The sequence below is a fragment of the Enoplosus armatus genome, chromosome 4 (genome assembly GCF_043641665.1).
Source record: "Enoplosus armatus isolate fEnoArm2 chromosome 4, fEnoArm2.hap1, whole genome shotgun sequence".
Taxonomy (NCBI): domain Eukaryota; kingdom Metazoa; phylum Chordata; class Actinopteri; order Centrarchiformes; family Enoplosidae; genus Enoplosus; species Enoplosus armatus.
Genome location: NC_092183.1, coordinates 2,310,378 through 2,328,360, shown reverse-complemented (window position 1 = coordinate 2,328,360; position 17,983 = coordinate 2,310,378). Strand labels below are relative to the sequence as shown.

Genomic DNA, 17,983 nt, shown 5'->3' with positions numbered 1-17,983 from the left:
GAACGTATCATTACAGAAATAAGTAGAAAGATACTCCTGTGAAATTTAGAGATTTCAGAAAAGTCGATAAGGTAGGAAAGTGAGAAAAAAAAAGGACATTTAAGCTTGTAGATAATGGCAGCGGATTTCAAAAGAAAGCCCTATAATGAGAGAGAGACAGGCAGATGATAAAAACCCTAATACTTTTTTATCACAGTGTAGGTGAGAGGGAGTCACATTTTAAGAGCTTTTTAAATGGAGGCAGCACACGGCTTGGTTGAGCATGATGACAAATTTTTAATTAACATTGGATTGCTAGCCAGCAGAGTGGAATTCATTAGACATTGATTGTTGCCTTAGCTCAGCGTTGGGATTGGATTGGATGCCGTCACCGCAGGCTTGATGTTTAAATCACATTTAAGAAGAAGCACGGGGAGGAACAGCCGGATAGATGGAGTGAAAAATAAGTTTTAAAACGTGTTCCTGTGAATTAAAATGAGCCAAAAAAAAAAAAAAGGCAGGCTGGAACTAACAGTCTCCGTCGTTGTGACAAATTAAATGGTGCAATTGGCAGACAAGTCATTTCATTGATTCTTGTTGTAAGGGCAACTCACAAAGATGAGTGATTACAGTAAACAGACCCTTGAAAGAAGATCTGCACTTCAAGGTGAAATAGAGAGAGGGAGATTAAAATATCACAAAAAGAGGATCCTGCATATTCAAAGCTGAACAATTTTTTTTACATTTACTGTCAGGAACTCATTCTGGTTGCTGTCCAGTGGCTTATGTAGAGTATTTTCACAAATATCTCTCTCTCTATATTACATATCCTTCACAACATCTAAATATAGACAATGACAGTGGGCTTGAATACAGTCATGGGTGTAACTTCATTTATTTCTATATGCTCACACCCTTTTTTGTGCAATTCCAAAAGTTTTAAGCTAGTTCTGAAAGTTCTGACTACTGTGACTACTAGACAACTAGTTAGCTTAGTTGTCTGATATTCAATGCTAAGCTAAAACATAAGTTTAGGCTAGCCATGTGAGCCCAATTTATTGCTAACATGAACCAACCTACTCTCATTTCAACATAAAGCAAAAGGTTAGATGGGTGGAAGCTGAGCTTGCGAAGCTTAATGATCTGATACTGAAGTTAACGTTAACCTAACTGACATCTAGCATTGAGCTAGCTAAAGCTGAAGTTCTAGCCATCCAGGGATAACTGTACCTGTCTAGGCAGACTTCTTAACTTTCAACATCATGAATTCCACAGTTACAAAAAGGGGAAAACTACATTTTTATCATATAGTAACTTATACTTACCAAATGTCTTTTTTGCCTATTGAGCTTGTCAGACACCTAACGTTAGCTATATAATAACTACATAATGTTACCTGTAATATTTGTAGTTATAGCCTGGTTAAATGTCTAAATCTTTAAGTTGCTAAACCTCCACCTGCCCCCAAAATTAATTCCAATTAGCTAAACCTAAATATTCTTTAACTAGATAACTGAATAAATACAGCCTAACTGTGTTAGCTAGTTAGCTTAGAAGCCTAACTGACATTTAAGCTAGCTAAAACACAAGTTTAGGCTAGCCATACGAGAGTAATTTATTGCTAACATTAAGCTAATTAACTAACCTACTTGCATTTCAACATAAAGGTTAGAGGGGTGGAAGCTGAGCTTATGAAGTTTAATGATCTGATACTAAAGTTAATTAAGAGGAAACTACCCATACCAGGTTAGCTAACTTAATGTTAGCCTAACTGACATTTAGCATTGAGCTAACTAAAACTGAAGTTCTAGCCATCCAGCTATGAATTCCACACATAGCGTTAGCAACTTATACTTAACAAATTGCCTTTTGAGGCATTAAAAATAAGGCACAAATATATTATAGTTGTCTTTTTATTAAGATTTACATGCACAGTAGGAAGCAATGGGCTTGGCGCTGAGTGCCGCAGACAGGGTAGAGAAGTTGTATTGAGACTAACACATTGTTGGTTTTGGTCTTTTCCTGTTGCCCTTGGTATAAATTGCCAGCCCTCAAACACGTCCTGCATGATGTAAAATGTCTTACCCTCTGGACGTCACACAGTGGGTTGGGGCAGTGGGTGGACCTGCAGATGGCCACGTCGCTGTAGCAGGTACACTCCTGACACGACTGCGGCCTCCATGACGTGTTGTTCTGTCAAGACAAAATAAAATAAAATAAAACTGACATGAAACACTACTGAGGGCAGACTTGATTCATCACCTCAAAATAAACTAAGTCACTCTCTTATGCTCCATTATCGTATCCTAGCACACCCACACGTCATCTTTATGTTGACAGCTGGGCCAAATGACAGTAAACATATAGGCCTCTTTGTGCATGTTAATGTGACTCATAAATAAGGTCTGTGTTTAACATGGCTGATCTTTTTTTTTACCTTTTCCCTTAGGAACTGTTGAGAGAAAGTTTTTTTTTTAATCATGCATTATAGATAGGGAACAGACACATGCAACGACAGTAAAATTGAATTTAACAAACAATGGATTTATATAAATCAGTGTCACATTCAAGGCAAATGTTTACATGCACTGCAGCATTTCGTATTACAGGCTGTATGAGGTCCATGATAGCAGAGTTTTACTGCTCTAGTTTACAAAATTTTAGCACCGCCATAAGAAGACCATTTCACACTTTGAACTCTTATCATCCTCTATACTTAAGGCTGTAAAACACTGACGGATTTCTGCTGCAGGTGGAGTGAAACTGCTTCAGTGTTGATTAAAAGCCTTGAGCACCATGGCCAACTCCACAATGAGACGAGACAGGGCGAAAACGGCAGAAAAGCACGAGATTACTTCTACCAGTTGGCTGTACCCTTTAGCATGCCTGCTATTTGTCAATAGCTCATATCACCGAGCTGACAATGTCTTATAGCTAGCTTAAAGCAAAAACTAAATCAATATTCCAGTGCCTACATATGCTCAGGTATATCATCTTACAGTCCATAAATCCGATTTAGCCGGATGATTAATAACCCACTCATGACGGGAATATCCACAGGCAGCTGAGCTGAGAGTGGACGCTTTATGGCAGGGGGGTGGCAGTCAAATGTGGAGACTTTGCTCCGTTTGAGACGGTAACTAAAGCTGACATCTTAATGGAGCCTCAGGTAACAACCAGACCCCTAGTAGTCCCATACATGCTGACACAAGAGGATGTAAGAGGGTACACATTAGATTGTGGCTGGATCTATCTTCAGGTGTCCTGGCTACGCACCCACGGGCTCAACTTGCTATTCTTGCATGTACAAAGTAATACTAACGGGTACATTTGGCAATTTGGCAGCAGAGAGCGCCTACCATATGTACATTTACATTGGTCCACTGCAAAAACCATGTGTAGGATTTACACATTTTGTGACATCGGCGACTACTAGTGGTAGTATCAAAAAAAGAATGAGCACAGAGCGCATTGAACACCCGACACCTCCACCAAGAACCTGACCCAGGGACACTGAGACGAATGGATGCTACATATAGGCTGTACACATGCTCACCAGGATGTATGCCATCAAAATATATGACAGATGCTATAATCACTTTATCGCGTCAGTCTCATATTCAGCCTTCAGCCTCAATAATAAACAAAATGACATGTTTTGCAGAGGGGGGGGGGTTTGTAGTGTATAAAACAATATCTTAGTACAATCAGAGCATTCATTGGTTAAGAACAGATGTCGAATGAGGTAATTTTACACAGATCCAAGGTAAATATTTTGGTCTCTATGACCAGTGTTATGCACATGGAGGTCTTACACATTATGAGGAGAAAACAAAGTGTTAAATGCAGATCAGGCAGGAGACAATCCACCCAGCAGGGCCACAAAACTCATTGTTACACAGTTTATAACAGTTTGGAGCTCATTGAGACTAGAAGGCCTAAAAACAAGCCATGTATCTAACCTGAAACAATGCTGAATCAATTACTAGCCAGTGTCGAGGTCTACTAATCCCTGCATAAAAGATCATTTCAGTTTATCACAACTTGTGTTTCTGTTGGTTATGATATTTACTCATCAAGTTATTTGCTGACATCCGAGAACACTTACTACTTACTATTACTACATCAAAATCTGATGGGTCTGCTGTAATATCTGAACTAGTACTGAACTATTACTCATTTCTGTGAAAAATGAGAGCCAGACTTAATTCTTAAAACAACTCCTCCTGGTAATTGCGTTAAGGTGCACAGGAAAGTCATGCAGTAAGCATGCAGTAAAATGTGGGAGTAGCTATAGGTCATGTTGAAAGACACAGACAGGAAGGAGAAGATCACAGAATGAAAATGTAATTAGGGAAAGCCGCCAGCTGAGGGGAACGGCACACCTGGAGAGAGCCTGATATGTTCCCTATAGTGTGGTTTGAGCTGTTTATGTGTGCATGTGTTTAATTGTTTGTGGATGTGCATCTCTGCACAGCTGTGGCCAGATGTCTAATGAAGTTTATGTAAGGGCAAACATGTCATGGGCAATCTCAGCGCACAACATTTGTGTTCCAGCTCAGGGAGGAGGGGGCGCGACCTTCAGACGAGAATGTGGGTGTCGACGGAGAGCTGCAGTTTTCCCAGGTAGGCTTTTGTTCCACCGTGACAGAATCTATTTAACATAGACGCACACAATCTGAGATGTACGACGCTGACAAGGACTAACTCCGTCAAACAAAACACACAGTTAATGCAGGTCATGCAGACCATACAGTCTTTGCAGTCTTTCGCTCTTGAGACCGCCCTTAAAATGTATTTCTTAAGTGTCTTTCACAGCCGCACCATTAAAAAATGGAAAAATAAGCAGAATTATTCCTCACTGTATAATGTTGAATATTTCAGCACAGGCTTATAAAGATCAGATCACAATAAGTCACATAAGAGCTCAAGTTTAGAGGGTTTTCAGGAACATTCATATGGGCTTCCCAGGTGGGTTCCTTGAGGAACAGAAGTCGTGTATCTAGTCTTGCGATGGATTTATTTATTTAAGCGCCTGGTGAACTGCTTCACCAACTTTTTCACACGATGATTTTCATTTATATATATCAAATATGTTTGTTTGTTATTTGTAAGGGAGAAGTATACAGCATGAACCACAACATTTAAAGCCTAAGACCATTTGCAATGCCAGTCCCTCGATGGGCTGCTTTTCTATTTGAACAAGCCAATCTGAATGAGTATATAACTGTTCTTACTGATATATGTTTTAGATACGTATGTAAACAGTGGGGGCGGGCCAGCAACAGTGACAACCAATCAGTGTAGAAATACATAAATAATGCTTATATTATGTTACTGAACCCCAAACAGCCTGGAAACCCACTGTAGAATATGTCATCAGTGTGCAACAAGTAAAACAAATAGGATAACAACATACATTTAGGTACAACATCAAACATAATTTAGTGGTGAATGCAGACAAAGTCAAAGACAAAATGCAAATGCAGGTCCAAGATTAAAATTCACTCCAGACAGACAAGATGAAGACGCTTCAGCTTGAGCTGAAAATATTTCAACGTGAGTGAAGCGAAAGCCCAGAGGGATTTCCAGCAGAGGTACAGCAGACCACGGTGACAGCTGCCGCTCTCACGGTGATGGAGACGAACACTGCGTCGTATTTAAACGCGGACACGCGACACCTCCATCCACTGGTTGAGTGTGACCAATAAAGACAGAAAAACTCAACATTTGTCACATTTGGGAGAACAGTGCAGTGAAAATTCATTTTGTATTATATTCATATAACATTTAACTCACGATGTGAAGTTCTCCACTCTGCTTTTTTGGCTTCGTAGTTATTAAAAGGGACAAAGAGAATTTTCAAATACAAGAAAAAGCAATCCAGCTAAGATACCAAACCAGATTCACAGCGACAGGCACTCAGAGTCGCACCCCTCCCTGCATTCGTACTATTACAGGAGGGGGAACTGCCTCTCAGGTAATGTGTTCTGACTGCAAAGAGCAATTCACTGAATAGAGAGAGATCAGCTTGTCATGCTGAGTATACCAATCTCTCTCAGTCTCTGTTTGCATTTAAAAAAAACAGCCAGTGATACCTACTTCTGTCCTTTTCTGAACTCTAAGTACAAAAGTATCTTTCATACAATCAGCGGGACTCTCAACAGGCCAGCGTGACATAAACTTTTCAGCATGAATCCACCAAATCAACCAATCTCACTACAAGTCAGTGATGCTCTCCAAAGTGGTGACAATCTCTTCTTTATCAGATAGCTTTCTAACAGATTACCCTACGAGGGAAGAGAGGTTCAAAGCAAACTTATAAATGGAAAATCCCTCTGATTGGACCAGAACAGTAGAACTCCGGGCTACTCAGTAATGCTTTTCTTTAGGAAAGTGGTTGAGTATAAAACTTTATCAAAAATCTGTTCATGTGAAAGCAGGGAGATGGATTTTAGAATTATTTTACAAAAAAGTACAGGAGAAAGTACAAATACTGGATAAATACAGGGGCTAGGAGATAAGGCGAACTGGCTTTGCGTGATTTTTTATGTTTTTGCAGAAGAGAAAGAACATTTGACTTCAATCAACAGCAGACAGGGGTCTGAAATGCACTGACGCCCCACTTGAGTCTAAGGTTTTTTATTTTACCTTTAAATTGCCAGATTGACAACACATATATTTCTCTGTTGATCAGTAAAAATCAGTTTGCCCCAAATGTAACTGCCCCTTTTGTATTCAACCTTTGATAGTGTGCATGTGTATGAGTGTGTGTTGCACTGAATCCAGTATCTGTGTGTGTGTGTTTGTGTGTGTTTAGGCGGTGGGCGTGCCGTATGATATTAATAACTTGTATGTGTGTATTTGTATGTAAAACAAGAGCAGGATTGCTGTGACTTAAATTGGGTAAAGAGGTCATTGGGGTTAATAATAAGCGTGTGCGCTTCAGAAATAAGTTTCCTGTTATGGTTCTGTGGCTGACATTCATCTTAATAGAGCTGCGTAAAATTAGCACAGCAGCTCTTCAGCTCTGACAGGACTGAGCGCCTCGGCTCAGAGGGCGAGTCCATTTTAGTCGAGGTCCCGGGGGGATCGAGGAAGTTGCACCCAATTCCAAATCCTCGTTGTGTTTGCCTCCCCAATAGACCACAAGCAGAATGGGATTGACCCCAGGTTCACTGTAAACACGGACCTCTTAAAGTGGCCGGAGCAGAGGAGCAAAGATTTCCCACGAAACCTGGGCTGGCTATTACCTGACCTGTCCCCCCCGCCCCCGCTCTGACAAATCAGAGCCAGGGAAGCTATACAGCAGACAGCAGCGTGAGTGGTAATGGCAATTCCTCCCCTCCTCCCAATCTGATTGTCCCCTACAGGGACCCATACCTGGGATTCGCTGATTAAATGTCTAAGGAGTTGAGGGCTTATTTCATTCCCCCCTGGAGAAAAATATCAGCCTCAGATTTGATTTAAGACTGAACCAGCTCAGCCAACGCGGCTGCACGTCTCTAATTTCATAAAGAAAAAAATAGATCTAACTTTCACACAGACTACGTCCTAGTAGAGGCGGTTATATAGATATATATATATATATATATACAGGAGTTTTGTACTGTGGGACTTTGGCTGGCAGGTTGTTGGTTTGAATCCCAGACAAACTGAATTATGATGGAAAAAGTGAAGACAGCGTTTTTCTTAGCCGAGCTACAGCCAGTGGACTACAAAATGCACACAGAATATTAGGTATAATGGACGTCTTCTAGCGGGCTCCTTTCTCCATTCACATATGACATGAAAGTGAAAGTGATACAGTGACACTGTACAGAGAAGAATCACTACAAAGCAGATGCTCACTTGAAATAGGGGGTCTTCAAGTGGAGTCACGTCTCATGTTTACAAGAAGAGTCTATATGAATGACTTTTGGGGTATTAAAAACATGATGGGACCATCTGTGTTTCCCAAACTCCAAGGTGATGTCTTCAAATGTCGTGTTTTGTCCAACCAACAGTCCAAAACCCAAAGATCCGTTTCCCGTCATATCTGACAAAGAAAAGCATCAAAGTCTCACATTTGAAAAGCCGGAAACCGGCTACAATTTTGCTTAAAATATGAATGAAACGCTTCATAAATATCTAAACTGTTTTAGGTTCTACTAAAAACATACTGCATGCTAACTTGTTATCATTAAGCAGCCTGTGTTCTCATGATGGAAAAAGTGCCGCTTTAAGGTCCATTACTTTGTTCAGCAGCCGGCGTCAGAAGACTCTGGGTCACACTGGGAGGCTCCCAGTGAGGAGTGTGTCTTCCTGAATGAAAATCAAGCAGGATGAAGCTGGAAAACAACCAGCATCCTCCAGTCAGTTCTCCCTGCATAAATAAAGAAGGATGGGAGGACTCGGTTGCCCCTACACTGGTTTAAGTAGCAGATTCAATTAAAATCCAATCAAGAACAAAAGGCAGAGTCAAACACCACCAGGGCTCAGTTGTGTGGAGCTGTCAGTTACACTCGTTGGACTCTCCCATTCAAGACGTGGGGAAGGGTGAAGAAAGGCAGTCTGCCAGGCAAGCAAAACGTAATTGGACTAAAATTGGATAGAAACTAAAGCTATTACTGAGGCAAATTCAATCTGGGGACGTGATGGCTTTCAGTGGCCAAACAGCTCTGCTGCCGACTGAGACGCTTCAGACGGCTGCAAAACCACTTGAGCTTCTCCTGGAGGGAAACCTGCCTCTGTCAACACAGCTTTATATTTACAGCTGATCAACCCGATCACACGGAGGCCCCCGTGATACACATCTGTGTGTGCTTCTGTTTACAACAACGTATAACTGGCTCGGGTTTCAATAATGCAGTACATGCTAATGGCAGAGCAGCGTGAGTTGACCCCAAATCAATATCATTATACGATGACAAATTTACTCTGACAGCAAAAAATTTACAATATTTTCTTCTTCATTATCTGATTTCCCTGATAACAAAACGCCTGTCCCACAAAACCAGTTTGAAATTGAAAATGAGATTGCAATTCTGCGTTTTATCTCCATACATTACAAATAATTTGGGGAATAATTCATGAAAAAAACTCTTTTTAAATTAAATCTAAGTAAGTAGATTAGGCAGGTTGAAGGAACGCTGTTGACCAGGAAGGTAAATTTAAGCATTTTATCACCAAATAAGTCTGAGGTTGTTTTTTCTTTGACAAATGTGGTGTTTCACTGTGTGCCGTCTCAAGTAAGATACACGTGTATTTGTATATTTAAATTTAAAATCAAAAACTTGTACTAAAAGCATAAAATAGGTAAATAAACATGAAAAAAGTTAAAGAACCACAAGTTCAAATGATGCCCGGGGGAAGAAAGCTGCGTGATGTTTTCTTGATAATAGAAAATGGACGTGAGCAGCTCAACTCTTCTGAACGGCACACAGACAGAAAGTGCTGCACAGCTTCCTATTTTATTATTTTAGTTATATTAAAACGAGCCAGTAACAAGTTGTAACTTCAAATAGCCCGTCCACTCTTTCTCATTATCGCTGCCTGCTCTCAAGCTGCCTCCTCATCATCCTGGATCTTCAGCACAAACACGAGGAGGGTTAACTTTTCAGTTTTTAGAGGGCAACAGCTGTGACGCTCCTGTTTTGCTGAATAAATCCCTGCCGAAATGAATTCAAATGTAGTCATGCCGCTGCCGTTTAATTGCTTTACTCCACAACTTCCTTCAATGCCGGCCGGGTGATTATATGCTAATTTCTTGCGAGGCAAGCTGTGAAAACAAGCAAAGTTATAGTGCTGCCCAGCTGAAGGACACCTAAAACTGTCACAGTCTCTGCCAAAAAGCCTGATTTAATCGAAGCTTTGGCAAATATTCAAAGCACTCTCAAAGAGTACAGAGACGACTGGCTGCTCAATGGCCTGATCCTGAATTTCCATGGCTGTGCGGCATGTTATCCATCATCTGACCACCAGAACAAGCTGTTTAGCAGCTGAGGAATCTGCATGTAAAGCAGGAGACTGTGCTCTGCCACAGGGTTAGCATTGTTATGCTAATAGCCTCACATATTCATCTTGGGAAAAGGCTGAAAGTTTAAAAGTTGTGACTGAGCTCATTGATTCATCCCACCCCACCTCCCCATACCTCCGGTCCAATTAGAGGACCTGCTGGTAAGACATGACAAATGACTGGCTGATCGTTGGCCTCCCAGCGCCCATAAATCCAGCTGTCTGCTCTCGCTCTGCCGTAGCCGCTATCGCTCCCGCAGCCAAATATCAGCATCAAGCAGTTAATGGGTTATGGATCATCAAGCAGATGGCCTGAGAGAGTCAGGGTCCACCACGAAGAGACAGATTAGCACTGAGGCCGAGGTGAAGATGATGATAGGAAGAAGACAATGTTGTTTTGAGAGACAAGAGTTGCTTCATGAATAGATTTTAGAAGTGTGGTATATTTGAAGAGATGATTAGATGCTGTAGAAACACCTGCTTGATAGCAAAGAAGGGAGTCGTATCAAACCGTGTTTATACGATGGCGTGCAGCAGAAGGAACCAAACTGAAATAACTTTGGGCTGTTCTGCTTGGATTAATCCAGACTGCAGTAACAGTCGCTGACCCATTTAGGAGGGTCAAGAATAGAAATGCACACTCATGGATCGCCGGTTAATAATCTTCAACTTTCAAGGCACCAAGCAGAAAAAACATTTGACATACATCATAAATAAAGTCAGAGAGAGAGAGTAACGGCTGACAGAAGAGGGTTTATGACAAGGCCAGGTGTGATATAATGGCGAGGCAGCTCTGCGACGACGAGCACACAAACAGAAGCCTTTCGCTCAATAATTCACCTCCTTTGTCTCGACGCCCATTAGTTGCAATGAAAAATCCATGCCACGAGTCCAGCCAAAAGTTTTCACGCTGCTCTGACACTTTGTGCTGCACTTTAGATGTAGTTCGATTTAGAAATTTCAACATTGGAAACATTAAAAAAAAATACAAGAAACAATTTTCTGTGAGTCAAAGATATCTCGCGGGGATTCGGTGAGAGAGGAGCCCAAAAGAAAAGAGAGAAAAATTACAGTGACGGAGATGCAGGTGAACAGAAAGTAAATCACACACTGTGTTTCTTCTCACAGGCCTGCAGTGATACATAATGCATGCTGCCGGCATTCAATCTGAGAGGCTTGTTTCTTTTGATTGTACGACTTTTGGAGGAGCTGAGTCATTCATTACCCAGTTTACAGGTTCCTCACATCTAACAAAACTCATTTGCATTCAATCAAAAAGATTTCATGTCGAAGCCGCGTTGCATAATTTGAAATCCGTTTGACAAATCTGTCTAATTTGTTCCTGTTTTGTTGCTCCTGCCAGCCCACAGTGTTCGGCCGGCGTCGTCCCTCCGGCTCGCATCTTTCACCTCCAACACCAAGCGTCTTGGCAAGCAACAGTCTATCGCTCTGAGAAAAGAACAACAGCTTTTAGGCTAACAAAACAAAAGCTAAATAATTCATACATGTAGATGGCTTTGTGTGCAAGCCTTTGAAGTCACTCTTTTATTGCTTTACCCGCCGTATATTCCTGAACGAGAGGATGAAGACGCATTAAAGGCGTCTCGCGCTGCAGGGATTCACCTGCAGGTCTGTCTCGGCCCTCACATCCATGTGCACATGAGCAAGGTTCTCAATAATGCATCAGCTCTCCACTCGGGCATGGTGAGAGTCATGTTAGGTGATGCAGATAGCAGCCCTCCATCTCCCAGCTGCAGTGTAACCAGAGATTTGAGGCTGAGCAAGTTTCTAAATCACTGTTTTCCACCTTAGAGGAATGTAGAAAACGCAACTTGAGTTAAAAATTAACGACTAAGTGATTTCTGACCCATTTTGATGCCTCCTTTCTTCCGGGGAGCTTATGAATCTGTAACCAAATTTTAATTTGGGACAGCTGCGAGCTGAGAGCCGGAGCCGCGCACTGCAACACAACCGCAATCCTGTTCGGAGAAACACCAGCTGGATAACGTTTCATGAAGCGGCTCCTGTAACTTCAGACCCATCAGACAGAAGAAAAGGGGAAAGGTCAGAGGATGTCCTGTTGGCAGGATCACTGGCTGGCACTCAAGCTCACATTCATACTGGCTACTAACCAGGGTCATGTTGCACATTCCCAGCCAGGGTTTAACTCTAAACACCGGCTGCACTATGCTAAATAAGCTGCTTTTTACAGTTAACTATTAAGCCAGTATCATTAGCTTTGTGTGCCATCATCCTTTTCTGTCTTCGTACGGGAGAGAACGTCGTGTAAAGTCTGCGTGCTGAAGGTTAATGATGACTTTCTTGCACAATTTCTCAGCATCAAACATAACTGTGACATATAAAACTCACTTAGATAGGTAGGTATATTTGAGATCAGCAAGTGAGACATGGCCCTGCACAATGCTTAGTACCATGGAGCTTTTAGTTTGAGCCTTTGTGCACGTATTTAGTGTTTAAAATCTAACTGGTTTCATTTACAGCGGAGCCATGTTGAAAATAATATGGAAAAAGTAATTATAAAGCTGCGGATCCCAAAAGTGAATTTTACAGAAAAATGTTAGAAGTCGAAACAGCTATTTAGACCTGAACCTGTCATAAAGAAAGAGGTCACTTGATGGTTTTCTTATTAATTTCAGAATTCTCTAGCGGCCATTAGAGGAATCTTATGGCACTCCCACGCTGGTTTAAACAGTTAGCTGTTAAGGTTGCCGGACGCAACACATTGCTTCCTTTGTGCTGGACTCTGGTGTCTGGTGTCATCCTAATTTATGACGTTAGAGAGCCTTCTAGATGTCCTCTGACATCACCCTGAAGGATGCCGGTGTCCCACCTTCCCTGCTTCACTCACCACAAGCCTTGTGTGTAGTGGACTGAACAGGCTGAGACTGTGTGAATAATTGTGCTTTTAAGTGCCCAGTTTGGACAAAATCCTGTCTCTCAGCAAAGTAGACACCAACCTGCTCCTTGAACCTCCTGGCAGGCCGTAACCATAGCAGAACTTTCTTTTCAGGGTGTAAAAGTGCAGTAAAGACAGCAGCTACGTACATCTGCTCCCAGAAATATGATGCAGCCAGTTCAAGAAGTGGCATAAAAACTAAATCCAAAGCTCGTAAAGCAAGCGAGGAAGTTTGCACATCACTCTTTATGGGTGTAAAACGATTAGACGGACCAGCCAGGGATCACACACACACACACACACACACACACACACACACACACACACACACACACACAGATGAGGATGTATGGATTACCAGAGGGGCAGCTCCCTGACAGCTTTAGCAGCCAAAGGGAACCTGACACAGGAAACAAGGCGTACTGCTGTGTGAATGAGAAGAGCAGCAGCTGTGTGTGTGTGTGTGTGTGTGTGTGTGTGTGTGTGTGTGCCATCATCTAGTTTAGCACCAGGCGCTACCCTCTGAGCTACACAACAAAAATAACATATGCCATTTGCTGTAAGTGTATGAGTGTGTGCAGAGCAGGAGAAGGCAATTAGAGCAGAGTTAAGCTGAGGGTGGCAAACTGCGAACACACACTGCAAATGTGCTAGCTGTGAAGTCGCAGGACACACACACACACACACACACACACACACAGACTCAACAACACTCCTTGTGGGTCAGTAAACTCACGCAGAGATGAAAGTACACTGCACTCAAACACAAAGTACTCTCTCTCTGGCCCTCATCGCCTGATTTCTCGTGATGCAGCCAGGATGTTTCTCACATAGACGCAGAGTGATGTCAGCTTCATCCAATCAGCTTCAAGTGTTGTTACTGTGCCACGAACAACTTTCTAGACAAATTCAGCAATTTGGAAAAATGATCCATTTGGTTTTAAATGTCACATTTAGGATCTTATGGTGTCTTTCTCAATGACAGCAATGACACAACTGACTTCATGACTCAGCATCAGCACGCAGCACAGTGACACTGAAAAACACAGGTCAAAGTTTTACCACAACGGCCTTAAACACACAGTGTTGCTACAATATCTGTGTTGAGAGACTTCTCTACAATCCTCTTTCCAAAACGTTTATTATTCTGTTTTTCTAACTAACTGACAGTTAGCAAAGAGACGTATTTGGACCATCGACTCCCGTCTCATAACTCTTCATGGAGCGGTTTATTCTCTGACAGAGAGAAATTTCGTTCCCGTTCTAAATGCTGGTCTGACTTTACCTTTACTACTGATTAATAATTCGTTTCGTTAATGCCTTTGGTCTGACTCTTGTATTGGGCATCTCATCTTTGATTTGATTTGCCATCACCAGCATTGCGTTTGTTTTGTCTTTATACAAATACTGTTTTCACCGTTAATGTGTTCGTAGCTGTCCACCTACACACACAATGAGGACAGAAGAGAGTTCCTTTCATGTGGACGACTGTGCACAGACATATTTTCATATAAATCATGTCAGTTCCTTTACTACAGACCAGCTAGTAGAAACTGGAGAGAGCCAGAGCTGCTACAGTGACAGAGACCTTGAGTCTTCACAGGAAACCACTAAGAGGATTAACTACATATGCTCGGCATTACCACATTACCATACATTTCACTTTTCAAACCACAACACAACCTGCGCTGGGGGGGGGGGCTGAACCATTCACACAAGTCAATTTCACCAAAAACCACCACAAACACACACACACACACACACACACACACACACACACACACACACACCCTGGTATTCCTCCGGTGTGTGCGCTATTAGTGTCTTGATTAGGATAAGTGGAGCACGGCTACTGTTAAAGAAGCTAAATGGGCCAAAGTGTGCATGTATTGATGTGTGTGTGTGTGTGTGTGTGTGTGTGTGTGTGTGTGTGTATAATCCAATCGGCCCTCTCTCTGCTCTATAATTGGGTTTTGTACTCAGCAGCTCAGACCCCGGCTGGATCTTCCTTTAGGGGAGGTTTTGTCTATTTTTTTTCTTTTTTTGAGGGGGGGGGTGGGGGGTCAGGGCACATTGCAGAATCCCTCCCTCTGCCTGCCTTGCTCACAAACAAACACACTCACACCTACGCACACTCACACACACACACACGCACACACAGGCTCACCACTCACCAAACACCCGCTGCCCTCGCCGACAAGATACTTCTGCTGTTTGTACAAGACGCGATGTTACAAGCACCAAGCTGTGTTCTGGTGTTAACAGCAGTGCTGGAGGGTGTGTGTGTGTGTGTGTGTGTGTGTGAGATGCAGCTTTGCCCATTGAGGTGACTGATAATCCAAGTGTGTTATCACAACTCTATATTTCCAGTATTTTGCTGGCAGGGAAATCCAAACCCTGAAACACACAAACACTCATGTTCAATGTAATATATATATAAAACTACGACATGCCGCCTCACAGCAGCAGCTCAGTACGTCTAACTTCAATCATAAAACCCTAAAATGGAATGATTAACCTCAATACACTAAAGTGCACACACACACACACACGTTTTGGAGTCGATCCATTGACACTGAATCAGGGCTATAACGACTGATTTTTCTGACCAATCAATTAATTATCTAGTCTATAAAATGCAAATGGCCATCTAACATACCAGAGCCAGAGGCGTCATGTTCCAGCTGCTTATTTTGTCTGAAAAACAGCTAAAAACCCCAAAAAGATTCAGCTCATAAAGATATGAGGCAGAGAAAAGCGGCAAAGCCTCACATCGGAGAAGCTGGGACCTGCATATGTTTGGGTTTTATTTTATTAATTACCTCATAATAAAGTATTTAATGACACGAGCACCTCTGTGACGCCTCGTCCACGTTGGCTTGAACGACAAATAATGTGCGATATGGTCGAAAGGTTTGTTTAGTCATCAAATTGTTGTTGATTATCACATCGATTCGCACTGCACGGAATTAATCTTAGTGTTTTAAGTTTGACTTGAATGTGAGAAAAAGAAACGTCTCCACATCCCAGACAAATCACAGCGTCTCACCCTCAGGAGTTCTTCCATTATTCAGCGTCTGTGGAGCAGCCGCAGGATCTGATTCAAAATGTGCTGAATTTTAGTTTAAGGTGGAGTTTCCCGTTTAACAACCCAACAGAAAAACCATAGGTCAGAGCATCCATCCATGCCAATTGAAAGCCAGTAGATTTACAGCATTTGTCTAATTGAAATTCACTTGTCAATGCAATTTCTTTGTGTATGTACAAATGTAAAAAGTGTGCTAAACAATGGTTGAACCTCTTCACCTCCAGACTTCCTGACTTCCAAATTCAAACACATTCATTTCGCCGCCAGCCATCGTGTCAAGTTGCATCATAGAAATTTAATGATTGCAACTAACAGCGATCAAATCACTAATTCATGCGTTCACCGCAGGAACATTTGCATCAGTCGCTGCAGTCACATTCGCTGACTCCATCCGGACTCAGCCTGTTCCCCACTTCGCGGATTAAAACAGCCGACCAGCTCACCGACTGTCCAACCAAACGGCAGAATAATTCAAGAAGAGAAGAATCTGGCAAATGGAGCAAAGAAAATTTATTTTTTCTCTAAAAATATAACTAGAAAGTGTAAAGTGGTTTTCCCGTTATGCTTTCAGAGAAAATGTAACCAAAAGAGTATCAGGACATCAGTTTAAAATCCTTCAAAAGTCTGATGAGTGACACTGACACGAGCATCTAACAGTGACTGTATATGTCTCCAAATGTTGTCTTTCTTTAGTACTTAGAAAATCTCTTTGACTAAAATCTCATAATGTTTGTTTTAAACAGCTACTTGTATTAATAGAAATGTTCTTCACCTGTGAATGTGTCACCCAGGAACCATTTTCTAGACATCCTGGAGACACGCTGGAGGAGACAGATACTATCATCTGTGATGGGCTTTTTTCTTTCTCATTTCCATCCCCTTTTGACTTTATCGACTCTGCTCACACCTCTCCTCCATGCTGCTGTAATGACCCAGTGTCCCCTCAAGGATCAATAAAGTTCATCTGATCTGATATCATCTTCTCATCTCCTCTTGTCTTATCTCGTCTCATTTCATCTGTAAGAGAGACCAAATGCTGCATATTCATCTGACGCTCTCTTGAAAAAACATTATTCCGGTTTGAAGTGAGAAGCCACCATATGTCGGAAGACTCTCAGCGTCGGACTCGAGACACAAGGATTTTGGATAGAAAGGGAAGCTTGAGTTGGGTCTATAATTCTCACTGGACACTGGCAATTTAAACATAGTCAGGTATGTGAGGATAGAGAGCAGGCTGACAGGAAGGATGGACTGACATATGCACACCTGATATCTAGCTGTCAGAATGAAGATATGACAGATGAATGGGTTTATTAGTGTGAGATGACATAAAAGGCAGGGAGTGTTGGCAGGCTGAGGGAAGGTGTCGCTCCGCTAATACACAGTGAAAAGCAGGACCTCTGCAGCTTCGCGCTCGGCCGTCTCGCTGCAAGTCTCGAGAACTGGCTCCAGAAGTCTTTCTGGAGGGAAGCCGGCCAACAGACACGGCACAGTGTTGAATGACTTCGCTGAAAAGCGAGAGCCAAGAAGAAGTCTGCCGTGTACTTTCTCTCCCCCCAGTGAGCACAGCGCCGGGGTAATCATTTGGCAGAAGACATCACGAAACAGATCTGACAGCTGCAATTATGACGAGGACGAGGCATGACCGCCGCGCCGGCCCCGTAATTTCTGTACCGTCACAGGCCGTTAAGCCACTATGGATTTGGGTGAAGTGGGAGGGAATCAGGCTGAGGGTGAGTTTGAGTCCGGGGGGGGGGGGGGGGGGACTGGAGGAATTACAAATGAGAGGAAACAGAGTACCTTTAAAAAGAGACTGGACTACAGACTATATCAGTGTGTTTCTGTGCAGGTTTAGGAAAGAAATCTTGCTCTGGACCAATTTTTGGAACCAATAAACATCACCACCTCATCGGTTTGTGATAAAATGTCTGTGGAAGAGAATATCATCGTTGCAGTTACTGAGATTGCTCTTTTGTACTAACAATGCCTCCAAGACTGCAGGT

General features: G+C 42.3%; 1 protein-coding gene across 1 annotated transcript in view; it reads right to left on the bottom strand.

Annotated features, from left to right (window-relative positions):
• The window catches only part of fras1 (Fraser extracellular matrix complex subunit 1), a 198,159-nt gene that overhangs the window by 136,491 nt on the left and 43,685 nt on the right, over positions 1–17,983 (bottom strand). Inside the window, exon 3 of the mRNA XM_070904152.1 lies at positions 2,065–2,172. Within this exon, the coding sequence (XP_070760253.1) occupies positions 2,065–2,172 (108 nt within the window). The remainder of the gene's footprint in view (positions 1–2,064; positions 2,173–17,983) is intronic.